At 44.5% G+C, this 13,367-nt stretch overlaps 1 protein-coding gene across 2 annotated transcripts; it reads left to right on the plus strand.

The window, feature by feature from the left end:
• The first annotated feature begins 1,221 nt into the window (after nucleotides 1–1,221).
• aldh1l2 (aldehyde dehydrogenase 1 family, member L2) lies at nucleotides 1,222–12,866 on the plus strand. 2 transcript variants are annotated; one of them, XM_028399527.1, is made up of 23 exons: nucleotides 1,222–1,420; nucleotides 2,204–2,348; nucleotides 3,457–3,691; nucleotides 4,375–4,540; nucleotides 4,624–4,725; nucleotides 5,150–5,239; nucleotides 5,969–6,103; nucleotides 6,195–6,320; nucleotides 6,406–6,497; nucleotides 7,441–7,588; nucleotides 7,666–7,785; nucleotides 7,868–7,995; nucleotides 8,124–8,274; nucleotides 8,369–8,439; nucleotides 8,738–8,843; nucleotides 9,362–9,449; nucleotides 9,547–9,640; nucleotides 9,727–9,826; nucleotides 9,948–10,046; nucleotides 10,725–10,890; nucleotides 11,086–11,191; nucleotides 11,299–11,498; nucleotides 11,591–12,866. In XM_028399527.1, exons 1-23 carry the CDS (start codon nucleotides 1,373–1,375, stop codon nucleotides 11,644–11,646), a joined length of 2,772 nt encoding a protein of 923 aa, XP_028255328.1. In that variant the 5' UTR covers nucleotides 1,222–1,372; the 3' UTR covers nucleotides 11,647–12,866. The 2 variants fall into 2 exon arrangements, with proteins under 2 accessions (XP_028255328.1, XP_028255327.1); XM_028399526.1 differs by lacking the exon at nucleotides 1,222–1,420 and adding an exon at nucleotides 2,046–2,127.
• Nucleotides 12,867–13,367: the final 501 nt, after the last annotated feature.

The raw sequence follows: 13,367 nt of genomic DNA on the forward strand, positions 1-13,367 counted from the left end.
CCACTCCAATACGGGGCTGGTAAGCAACCTCAGGGGGTCCAGCGATGGTTCCACAACAGCACGCAGGTGTTTCAGGACCAGCCTCTCCAGAGACTTCATCACATGTGAAGTCAGAGCAACTGGTCTGTAGTCGCTGTGTGTGCTTGGATGTTTGGTCTTGGGCACAGGAACAAGGCATGTTGTCTTCCACAGGGCAGGGACAGTCATCAGGCTCAGACTCAGGGAGAAGATGTGCTGGAAGACCCCACACAGCTGTGTGGCGCAGTCCCTGAGTACTCTGGGGCTGAGTCCATCCGGTCCTGCAGCTTTTCCCGGTCGTAGGCGACTGAACTCCCTCCTCACATCTTCTGTGGTGATGGTAACTGTGGACACAGAAGAGCAGAGAGAGAGATCTGATGGGGGAGGGTGGGGGGTTGTTAATGGAAGGTGGGGTAAGGGGGACAGGGTGATGTTATTGATTGGGAGGTGAGACTGGTTAGTATGGTTAGGGGGAGGGGGAGGAGGAGGTGCATTGTTGTTATAGACAGGTGTTAATGGTGCATCACAGGGAGGGGGAGGGTGGTCAGGGAGTGGACTGTCAAACCTGTTGAAAAACAGGTTCAGCTGGTTGGCCTCCTGCAGATCTCCATCCATCAGCTGGTCAGAGATCCTATTGTGGCCGGTGATGGTTCGCATGCCACTCCATACCTCCCTCAAGTTGTTCCGGGCAAGTTGTCTCTCCAGCTTCCTCCTGTAGCTCTCCTTGCCCTCTCCAATCTTCTCCTTCACCTCTGCCTGGGCCCTCCTCATCTCCTCTCTGTCTCCACTCAAGAAGGCTGTCTTCTTTCTGTTGAGTGATGCCTTGATGTCCTTTGTCACCCATGGTTTATTGTTTGGAAAGCAGTGTATTGACCTGGTGGGGATTAGAGAATCTGTACAAAAATTAACATTTTCTGTGATACAGTCTGTGAGTGTGTCTACATCCTCACCGTGGGTGTCACAGAACACATCCCAGTCAGTCACCTCAAAACATCCCTGCAGGGTCTCCACCACAACAGTCATGAATAAAATCAAGTCATAAATAACTCCTGACACTCAGTTATTGACAGGCACCGGCAATGGTCTTGACACTTTTATAAATTCCCACGCGTGACCGCGCAGCCGAGGATGTAGTAAGGACCGCGTGGCCGCGCACGCACGTTTTCAAGCAGCACGTATCAGCACGGCTGCAGCCGAGTACAAGCTGTGGCGAGCCCATACCGCTGCCTCTGACGCCACAGTCACAGAAGGGGCAGGTGTGTGTGTGTATATATATGTGTGTATGTGTGGACATATCCCAGCAGCATTTTGGATTTTTTAAAAACGCACTTTTAACCAACAAAACACCGCCATCATGTTGTGGACGGCGAGTCAAGTCCTAAGGAAATTCTCCACCTCATCCGTGAGTAGCGTTGCTTCTTCACGCTCCAAAGAATGAACAGTCAGACTTATGATGCGTTGATTTTAGAACCATTTGGTGAATGCATGCACACACGGAGAGGTCCGAGCCTCCGATCACCTCCAGACCTTTATTCGTCTATCAGCCACTGTACGTTGAAGTATCAGGGTGACAGCTTGCCACGTTACTGACTGCACTGGCCTTTACTGTACAATATCTGGAGGAGTTGCATCAGCATAGAGCTTTACACTGTAGATCGGCTTATTGCGATCCTGCAGGGCAGCAGGCAGGCAGCGTATGAAAAGCCTGCTCAGTCATTCATTGTGATTGGGAGTGAAATTTGCATGAAGCGCTTTAATTTCACCGACGTGTCGAGATCTACTCAGCGTACAGAGATGCTTTGAATGCAGCACGAAGCACGTTGCAAAAAGCTGTGACAGCCAGACCCGGCACCTCGTGCATTTGACAGGACCATTCATATAACCAAAGGAAACGTGAAACCTCCTTCCCTCACACATGTGCTGGGTGGTGGTGATGGGGAGGGACTGAAATGCTCACTCCTTGTAGGAGGGCTGTGCTCTTTCAGCCAATAGTCTCTCTCAGAGCTAGCCTTACCCACTAACAAAGTTTTAATGACCATTAGGACAGGGGTAGAGGTGGTGGTTTGGGGGGGGCATGGGCAGAAGGGACCCCTTGAAATCCACCCACTTGTGAGGAAAAAAATCTTTACGCTAATTTTGGTGTAAACTGAAACTAACTTATTGTTTGTCTCCTGTCTTGTTACAGCAATGTTACCAGAATAAGCTCAAGCTAGCTATAATTGGCCAGAGCCTGTTTGGTCAGGAGGTCTACAGCAACCTGAGGAAGCAGGGTCACAAGGTAGTGGGTGTGTTCACAGTCCCTGACAAGGATGGCAAGGCCGACCCCCTGGGTGAGTTTACCTGTTTATTCTATGATCCCTGCAGCACCAAACTTAATGACTGAGTTATTAGGTTGGGGGTTTGTTACTTGTTCATCACAGTGTGTCGGCCAGAACACAACTTAATGCCACAATTCCCAACATGAATAAAGAGGACACAGAGATGGATTCTCAGGCTCTTTACTTATGTAGATGGAGGGAGTGGTGTAAAACCACAGAACATTAGTTTAACCTAATAATAATCATAACGACAGTCAAACAGCCACCAGGCTCTGTGTATGCAAGATAGGTTATTCCTTTTGCACAAAGCTGTAATATATATAAAAGAACAACAAACATCAGTAATAAGCTGTTTCCAGTCTATAAATGTACAATACAACCGCACATTCACCATAATCTTTCTTATTACTAAATTATCCATCTATCCTCTAATATTGATCACTATAGAATCAACATGAATGAACAGGCTTTTTAATACTTACATTTTCAAGATAATATAATTAACTGTAAAAAAAAATGCAAGAATGTTTAACATTTGGCAACCTGTAGGTGATATAATCATCAGTCTAGGATCCTAACTGTGTGTAGGCAGACTCTGTACTGTTGCTGAGGTAGATGCGTGTTGACTCAACAGTGCTCCTGGACAAAGACGGGCCTTTATCCTGCGTTAGCTGCGGGGTAGTGACTCCATTGTCTTTGTCGGAAGAGGCCCCGTGTGGCCCGGAGATGCAGCTCTGAGGAGAAAAGTCTACAATCCTGCTGCATTCTTTGGTGTGACACAATCTTTCCAGGAAGCATCATCATCAACCTCAACCTCCTTTTCTCAGAGAAAGCACTGTCATGAACATATTGCTGTTGTTTGTAGAGGAGTCAGAGGCAGCTGTAGGATTGAGCTGGAGAGGTCTGGCTCTCGGGTTTATTACAGCTTACTGTGGCTGTCTGTCAGTTGGGCCTGGTTCTAACTGACTGCTTATCTGACTGATATGTGACTACTGGCCCATGGGTTTATCTGTGTAAAAACACACCAGAAAAGGACAACTGAGAATTATAATAACACTCTCAGTTTTGTATGCAGTGTCTGGATCAAACTAGATCACTGAACTCTCCTCTCTCCCCTCAGCGGTGGCAGCAGAGAAGGATGGGACACCAGTGTTCAAGTTCCCAAGGTGGCGAGTCAAGGGGAAGCCCATCCCAGAGGTGGTGGAGGCCTATAAGGCCGTGGGTGCCGAGCTCAACGTCATGCCCTTCTGCTCCCAGTTCATTCCCATGAACATCATTGACCAGCCAAAGCATGGCTCCATCATCTACCACCCCTCCATCCTGCCCCTGCACAGAGGAGCCTCGGCCATCAACTGGTGAGGAACAGAAGGGAACAGAATAGTAATGTCTGCACTATTTAGCCCTATAACAAACTGTTATAGGGCTAAATAGTGCAGACTTTAGTGTAGGACATTAATAGTTATCGTGGTGTATTGTTAGATGCGGTAGACTGTTTATTCACAGGGTTTAAACAGCAGAAATGTTTCCACACATAAAGCTGCTGCCTGCAGAGTAAAGGTAGAAGCAGTTGCTGCTATCTGTCTGTTTAGTTGGAGGTTTAAACCAGTTCAGTTTGACCGCAGACTCCTCACAGGCTGGTCTTCTTATCTCTCTACTCCCCACCCTGTAGTATCTCTCTGCTCCTGCTGTCACTCTGTGTAAATGAATAGCTTCCACTTGTTGTTACTTTTAGCTTCTTTTGGCTAACAGTTGTGTCCTTTTCAATGGTAGTTATTAGGACTAAAAGTAGGAGATGGCTTAAATTCATATTTTGACATGATTCCATTAAATGTCACATATTCCAAAAAGGTTTGGTCTTAGTTAAATAAGTGCCAGAATACAGTTTAATTGTCAGTCTCTCGTCTTATCATTTCTTTATCTCATTCTGCTCCAAAGGGTCTGGTTTATGGACTACTTTATATCTCTCACCCATTTATACTTTATATCTTTCACCCATAAAAATCACTTCTGTAACTTGAGCTTTTATGTGTGTCACCAGGACCCTGATCCACGGCGACAAGAAAGCTGGCTTCACTGTGTTCTGGGCTGACGATGGACTGGACACGGGGCCCATCCTGCTGCAGAGGGACTGTGACGTCGAACCCAACGACACAGTGGATACACTGTACAACCGCTTCCTCTTTCCAGAGGGCATCAAGGCTATGGTAACCACCTGGAGTGTGATACTTGGAATGAACATATAACCTATTAAATTTCACAGTTGCTCCTAAACGGTTTCCTTGTGTAGGTGGAGTCGGTGCAGCTCATTGCAGATGGAAAGGCCCCTAAAGTTCCTCAGACGGAGGAAGGAGCGAGTTATGAAGGCATTCAGAAGAAGTCCAATGCTAAGGTGAGAGGCACAACACATAAAATGGCCAGAATATGCTTTTTCACAAAAAAATACACAGCTTGGATTCTGCAGCACCATCATTCATTGCACAGCATGAAAATTTACTGGAAGCTAGTGCTGTGCTAGTGAGTGGCTCTTGGCTGGTTTTAGGTGGTTTACTTCATACAGAGAAAAGCAGAGGTGTGGCTGATCTGAGCTGTTTCTGATTCGACAGCTTGAAGCCACGTTGTTTGCATCGTGTCCAAATGTGCTATTCTTAGAGTCGGAGCTGACTGTCCAGCATCATTTTTCCATGTGTCCCTCAGTTAGCAGCAGCCAGCTGTTGGGCTTCCCTGTCATTCTCAGAAATTTAGGTGACCTGGTTCACCTGAAAATGAACCTGAGCAATCCGCAGTGTTGACACCAGCCTCTCCCTCTCTCTTAGGTTAACCTTGCTCAGCCAGCTGAGGCCATCCACAACTGGATCCGTGGCCATGACAAAGTCCCCGGTGCATGGACTGTCATTGATGGTCAGGTGCGTTTCCTGGAACGCACACCCAAAAAAATACACACAGCAGGTTCTGTTGTAAGATTGAACTAATATATGAAACAAATCCTGATATGTTTTGGCTTCTTACAGGTCATGCTAATAATAAAATTAATCTTATTTATCAAGGACTTACAGGTTAGCAATAAATGAATGCATGAAGATTAAAGAAGGAATAACGCTAACGGCTAACCATTTACCAATTAAAGGATAGGGCAATGTTAATGTACATTCCTTGATACATGCTATTATTTATATTGATTTAAAAAAAATCACAGATTGGTTATGGTTCTTACCACTGATCAGAAAAGGGTCCATAGCAACAGCCTGTTCTTCAGAAAACAATAGACAAATGCCATGACTGATCAGATCAGAATCAAGTTTTCAAGACAGTCATGTAATCAGCTAAGCTACCTAGGATGAGCTCCAACAAAGTTTGGTCAAGGAAAAACCTCACCTTTGTTTCTGTTAAAAATTTTTTTGTTTCACATATGTATCATGTTTTTATATTATATACAATGCCGTGGGGCTACACTTCCTCCTGAACAGCCAATTGGAAACTATTTTTATGATTAATCCTTACTTTGGTTTATGTGGTTTGATATCTGACATAAGGCTCTTAGCCCTCCGCTAAAGACAACAAGACATTATAAAAATGTGTTTGAATTGTACAGTGTCCTCCTGTGTTTAAAAGTGTCTGTCTCTGTGTCTCCTCAGCCTGTGACTCTGTATGGCTCCTCCATGTTGGCCAGGTCTGTCCCAGCCGGTCAGCCCCTGGACATTGAGGGGGCTTCCCAGCCGGGCATTGTCACTAAAAACGGGCTTGTCCTGTATGGAACTGATGGAAAAGCTGTGAGTAGTGTGTTGTACAACAAATCATGGCAAACAGGAGTAAAGCTGGATGAGTTGGTGAGTGAGTATCCATACACTGTTTGGTCCTCAGCTCATGGTGAAGAACCTCCAGTTTGAAGATGGGAAGATGATTCCTGCCTCCAAATACTTTTCTTCTGGTGAGAGCTCCAGTGTGGAGCTGACTGATGACGAGAAGAAGATGGCCGAGGAGATCAGGGTGAGTGCTGCTTGGTTAAATACTTCTTTTAAAACCGGTATTTGTTTATCAGGGGACTAAAAATCGACCTTTTTTTTACTTACAGAACATCTGGAAGGGCATTCTCAGCAACGTCCCAGCTGTTGAGGACACCACAGACTTCTTTAAGTCCGGAGCTGCTTCCATGGACGTAGTCAGGTGAGGGTTTGCACATGACTGATGGGACATTTCATACCCTTTACTGTGCATGGCTCACCCTTAGTTGTTCATTTAAATCAGGGGTCTCAAAGTCAACTTACCCGGGGGGCCGCTGGGGGTATAGTCTGGGTGAGGCTGGGCCGCATTAAGGCCGCATTAAAAAAAAGGGTTTCAAATATTCCAAAAAAGTACAACTGGTCCAATCGTCTCAATCTTTATTAATAACAGGTCATAATAGGGATGCAAATTATTGATTCATTCAATAATCGTTAGTTGAATGACCTTATCGATCGAATTGATAAGAGGTGATTTTTCTGGGCCTGAATTTCCCTCAGTTTCACTAAGACTAAAATCTAAACATTGTTTACTAAATAAACTGCATGTCATATACCTTAATGAGTGATTTGCTGTACCTTTGGAGATACAGTACAGACAATGACATTTATGTAGGCTAGAATAACAAAATCAATTTTGGATAGAAATTAAATAAAATATGTCCAGCTGCTTTAACATGAAAAGAAGTTGTTCACTGGCTCCTCACACAGACACATGTCCAGGAGTCAGGCGTGTGCGCAGCTTGTTTACAGTGAGGGCAGCTACCGAGAACATTTGTTCCATTCAACTAGCATCCTGATTAAAAAGAAAGAAAGAAACTCCAAGTACTTCATGTGACCTGCGTATTCACAGCGAGCACAAATGGAAATGCTGATTAACACGCGGCAGTCTCCTAGTTTGATCCATTCTGGGACTATATTCTGACGGAGCACTGCTACATGCGCACAGAGATCACGCCGCACCTGAAAACACACACCGTCAACATACCAGCATGGCTAGGCTGCTGAGAACTGTCCAACAGACAGCGCGTCGCTTGACACAGTTTTCAATGCGCGCTCTCTGTCCGCTGTTCTCTGCATTTGTGAAACCTCATTGTCCCCGAGTGCAGGCTGGTGGAGGAGGTGAAGCAAAAGTGTGCTGGCATCCAGCTGCAGAACGAGGATGTGTACATGGCCACCACCTTCCAGGACTTCATCCAGATGTTTGTCCGCAAGCTGAGGGGAGAGGACCAGGAAGAGGAGCTGGTTGTCGACTACGTGAGTATCAACACCAGATTGTACTGCATCAGAAAGTCAAGCAGTAAAATCTTATTGATTCATTCATTTGTATTAAGACAAAGAAAGAAGTGAACAACATGACAGTGAAAATGCCACACCAGTGTTTCATCAATGGCAAGTTTGAGGACGCGGAAAACGGCAAGACCTACAACACCATCAATCCAACTGACGGATCTGTGAGTCACATGACCACACACGATACCATGCTTACATGAATGCAGACAGGACAGCATTCTGACCATAGTGTTGACCATCCAGGTGATCTGTAAGGTGTCCTATGCCTCTGTTGGGGATGTGGACCGGGCAGTGGCTGCTGCCAAAGAAGCTTATGATAATGGTCCATGGGGGAAAATGAACCCCAGAGACAGAGGAAGTCTGTTATATAAGTGAGTAGCTCCACCTGGAGGTCCAGAGTAACAGCACTACTGTGGTTTCTATAGTATGACTATATCATAATTAATTCACAAATAGTCCATGACAGAATATACAAATCTTAATTACACTGTTCTCTCAGGATTGCAGACCTGATGGAGGAACACCAGGAGGAGCTCGCCACCATCGAGTCCATCGATTCAGGAGCCGTGTACACACTGGCCCTCAAGACTCACGTCGGCATGTCCATCCAGACCTTCCGCTACTTTGCTGGCTGGTGTGATAAGATCCAAGTAATGTCCAACAGGTTGTCTCTCTTAGAAGGACACAAGCTGATGCTTTAGAAACATACGTCTATAGAAAAATGCATCCTGCTGTTTACTGCAGGGCAAGACCATCCCCATAAACCAGGCCAGGCCCAACCGCAATCTGACCTTCACCAAGAAGGAACCTCTGGGGTAAAGTTCTGCATTTAACCTCTTAGATGTCAACTGATGCTTGTCCATCAATCATTGACTGTAAATGAAGATGGACGAGTCTTCAGTGACATTTCACTTTTTTTATTTAGTTTCTGTTTAAATTTGTTCACAAATAAATGGTTTGCACTAACAAGATTATATTTTTATTATTATTATTATTATTTTGAGTTCTCTCTCTCTCTCTTCTCTGCTCTGTTTAGATAGAGGTGCAAGACTTCATGCTACAGTGAACCATGTGTGTCTGAATGCAGAACTGTGTGGGTTTTTTCTTTCACAGTGTGTGTGCCATAGTCATCCCATGGAACTACCCTCTCATGATGCTGGCGTGGAAGAGTGCAGCCTGCCTGGCAGCAGGAAACACACTGGTTCTTAAACCAGCACAGGTGAGCGCACACAGTCAAATGGGTTAAAGAGGAGTTAACACACTGCCTGACTGACTGGTTAGCATAATATAAAAGATGTATTATTTATCTCTAAAACAGGTTAAAAAGTAAATGAAGTAGTATTAAAATAATTGCAACCAGTGACATCACTGGTTGGTGTGAAAGTCTAAGTAAGCGAAGTCATCAGTGGATTGGATTACTGCTGCTGGATGCAGTGATAAATTCTTTTAGTCAGCAACCAATACTGTCATGCCTTGTCTCTTAAGTGGTGAGTATTCCATTGGCTATCAGTGTTGAAACAAGACAGAACCTTCTTGTTAGCCTAACACGTATAGTGACCACTGTGTACAGACCATCTGAATCAATAAGCTGTTAGCATTTAGCAGTGATGTGGCGTTATGAAAAAAGGGCACCCTGATCAGAAGCCTTCAGTCTTTGAGAATATTGTCTTATATGTCCACAGTGTGTCTCACTATTTTGTGTCCCCCCAGCTTACCCCCTCATTGTGATATTCGCAGGTCACTCCACTGACAGCACTGAAATTTGCTGAGCTATCTGTTAAAGCTGGAATCCCAAAAGGAGTCATCAACATCTTGCCTGGCTCTGGTAAGAAGCACTAGGAGAATCCAAATACTCTAATGTAAAGTCTCTACAGTGTTGTTGTGTTGCTATGCAGGGATCTGACTTTTTTCACCTCCTCCAGGTGGCATGGTGGGACAACGTCTGTCCGACCACCCAGACATCCGGAAGCTGGGCTTCACCGGCTCCACACCTATTGGCAAACAGATCATGAAGAGGTCAGCCCTGACAGATCTTTGTGTATGGCTTCAGATAACGGCTGCATGTTGCTTCATGTTTATTCTCTCTGTGTTTCCTCTTGCAGCTGTGCACTCAGTAACCTGAAGAAGGTTTCTCTGGAGTTGGGGGGGAAATCTCCTCTCATCATCTTCAGTGACTGTGATATGGACAAGGCTGTCCGCATGGTGAGAAAGTATCCTTACACACTTGATATTTAGTATTTATCACTGTTTGAAATCTGTTGTCTAGATTGTTCTATTTTTTGAGGAGCTAAATATTTGTGTGTCTGTGTGTGGTGCTCCACAGGGCATGAGCTCTGTGTTTTTCAACAAGGGGGAGAACTGTATCGCTGCAGGTCGTCTGTTTGTAGAAGAGTCAATACATGATGAGTTCATCAGCCGAGTGGTGAGTTAAAACACTGGTGCCTACATTTCCCATAATGCACCAGGATTGTGTCAGTTCAAACCAAGCGGCAACCTTCGGGGCTCAAAGTTGAAGCCCATGCGGAAGTGTCAAAACTTGTAATTCACGCCGCAACTGCTGGGGGCTGGCTCCAAAAGCGAGTAATTTCCCATAGACTCCCATGTTAAAATGGCCGACTTCACAGCAGAAAAAAACATGTTTACAGCCTGGTACAAAAAACCACTCTGGTCTCAGATGATAGGTTCTCTTCTAGTGTCAATTGTAGGGGGGGTGAATTTTTTTACAACTCACTTGTTTCAATGGTATTCTGACTTAAAATTACGCATAATTATGGGCGTTGCCACTTGAGTGACAGACAGTTGACGTATCACAACGTGAGTTTCCTGCTTCCACGATCGCCCGCCCCCCTAAACCCCGCTGGTGCTCCCCCTTTTTGTCCATATTTGAAGTTTTGGCGGACGTGACGCTGCCAACATGGCGGCGGTCATCAACGTCCTGGAACCTCCCACCGAGCCTCAGAACGGCTCTTCAGAAACAAACGGGTGACGTCACGGAAGCTCTGTCCATAGTTTTTACTGTCAATGGTTCAAACAAGTCAAACACAAACAACATGTCAACTAAACCTGTAGGGTTTCTGTTTCTCCACCCTCTCCCACTAAGGTGGAGGAAATCAAGAAGATGAAGATCGGAGACCCCCTGGACCGCTCAACAGACCACGGCCCACAGAACCACAGAGCCCACCTGGACAAGCTGCTGGAGTACTGCGAGGTGGGAGTGAAGGAGGGAGCCACACTGGTGTATGGAGGAAATCAAGTGGACAGACCAGGTAGAACACACACTGGGGGAAACACCTCCTACACTTTTCACAGCATAATAAGCTACGTGCTAATATTTTGAATAAATATTACCTCCAACTGCAGGTTAGCAAAACTAAAAATATTTTGAATATTATACGTTGTTAGAGGCCTTGCCTTTTTATTGAAGCACAACACACAAGAGAATTCTGGTCCTTTTCCTTCAGGGTTCTTCATGGAGCCCACTGTGTTCACCGATGTGGAGGACCACATGTTCATCGCCAAAGAGGAGTCCTTTGGCCCCGTCATGGTGGTGTCCAAATTCAAAGATGGGTAAGTTAGATGCAAATAGCATCATTATGTAGCACTGTGCTGTGTCTTTGGGATATGTCAATGAGCATCCTAAGCCCCGCCTCTTTTTTTTCTCCTCCGTTCATCAGAGATGTGGACGGTGTCCTGCAGAGAGCTAATGACACAGAGTTCGGCTTGGCCTCGGGCGTGTTCACCCGTGACATTAACAAGGCCATGTATGTGAGCGAGCGGCTGGAGGCTGGAACCGTGTTTGTAAACACCTACAACAAGACCGATGTGGCCTCACCTTTCGGGGGATTCAAGCAGTCCGGCTTTGGCAAAGACCTCGGTGGGTATAAACCTTGTCATAAGGCTTCCTGACCCAAGGGCTCCATTCTCAGCCCATTGTTCTTTAATGCATTCACATTTTCTTCTCCACAGGTGAGGATGCCCTCATGGAATACCTCAAGACCAAAGCAGTGACAGTGGAGTACTGAGGCTCAGACTCTCCCAGTGACCTCTGACCCACGTCTGTATGGAAAAGGAACTCTGTGTCTGTTTCTTCTGGACATTGTGTGCGTGGCTGGGCGTGAGTGTGGGTGACAGGGGAGCTTGTTTGGAGATTTTGGTCACAGGTTGGACGACGTGCCTGACTTTTGTCTCTGAAAATTCACACTTAGCTTGGACATGTGTTTACCCACCTGGATGTACACTACACATGTATGTCAAAGTTTGTCAGTTGCCGCTTAGCCTGATGGGAGCTGCTACTCATCATTTCCTCCTGACTCTCATTGTCTTTTGTTTCAAATCAATAGAAGTCATGTCTTTTGTTCACAGGATGCTGTCTCCACCATTCCTTTAACATTGTACCTCATCTTTCTTTTGGAGCTTTCAGGTTGCCATGTACTGTAGTAGGAAATAGACATGTGTCTTTTTTAGATTTCTACATGAATGCCATAATGATGCTATGTGTGTATGGATGCTCTTATGATATGGGACATCAATGGCCCTAGTTCCATGGGATGGGTCATCAGTTCTTAACAACAGCATATTTGTCAGAAGCAGTGCTCAGAGCTCGTAATGCGGATTTGTTTCTGTTTTTACAAGGATGTGGAGGATGATGTCTTAATTTTTATGTGCACACAAATGCATCTGCTGTTGTAAAACGCCATATTTCATTACAGTATTTAAATTACAATTATTATTTTATCTCCATTACATGACATGTCCTATCTGTAGACATTCACTTCCCTTGTCAAATTTGACTTTATTTGTAAATATTTTATAACAGAAGAGAGGAAATAAAGGTCATTTGGTATATTTTTAACATTGTATTTGACAGAGGAAGACACTAAATTGTATTTGTTAAAGACACACCAGCTAGATGTTTTTATGCGTCACATTAATGTGATAAAGTTGTGTTTTATATTTGTCCTTTATTGTCAGTGAAGGCAGCAAGGGCTATGAAGTGTTTTCTTTCTCACTGTTAAAGGAAAAGGTGAGAGCTGTCCCACCAATAAACAGTGTCTTCAGTCACAGTGATAAAGAAGCTTCGAGCACCTTGTCAATTTGTGTGTGTGTGTCAGTCATGGAGAAAGAACCCAGTATACCTTATGCTCCCTTCCTTCAAATTATGTTTTCTTCTTTTGCAGCAGGCAGCAAAGTCAGTGATGGAAAAATAATTTATTGAAATAAGTGATCAATTTGTAGCATTACTAAGGCCCGAATGAAACATTACAAAACATCTTTAAATGATTATATTGGGCACCAGCAATTAAGCTCTGGTCAAACACACATTATTATTTAATCTTTCTCTAAAAATGTATAAAAAATAAATAAATCAATAAAATAAAAGAGAAAACCTGAACCTTTAAGAGTGGTTTTATCAGAAATAATGAAAAAAGAGGGGTCCAAGCTGATGTTTTAATGAGAGAGATCAAATACCTCCACTGCTCTTGCACATCCACATTTAAGGAGCAATTACCGGTAGGTATGAATATTTAAACCTGCTCTCCCTGCACCACTGAGCTCCACTCCTTGGGTTAATTTTGTGTTCTGTGGTACTGAGTTAGAACTCTGCTGGGTTATAATGTCCACTTACTTCATATTCAGAGCAAAGAGTAAGAAATTTTTATTTTTATTTTTTTTACCATCACAACTTATCACAGGAAGTCGAATAAAAGCTAAACTCGCTTCCATTCAGTGTTTGTATGAATTT

The sequence above is a fragment of the Parambassis ranga genome, chromosome 2, assembly GCF_900634625.1.
Source record: "Parambassis ranga chromosome 2, fParRan2.1, whole genome shotgun sequence".
Classification (NCBI taxonomy): Eukaryota; Metazoa; Chordata; class Actinopteri; family Ambassidae; genus Parambassis; species Parambassis ranga.

Coding starts and splice junctions, on each gene's coding strand:
- aldh1l2 (XM_028399526.1), top strand. CDS start 2,050: ATGACCATTAGGACAGGGGTAGAGGTGGTGGTTTGGGGGGGGCATGGG. Junction 4,726..5,149: donor AGAAGAAGTCCAATGCTAAG/GTGAGAGGCACA, acceptor CCTCTCTCTTAG/GTTAACCTTGCTCAGCCAGC. Junction 9,827..9,947: donor TGGACAAGGCTGTCCGCATG/GTGAGAAAGTAT, acceptor GGTGCTCCACAG/GGCATGAGCTCTGTGTTTTT.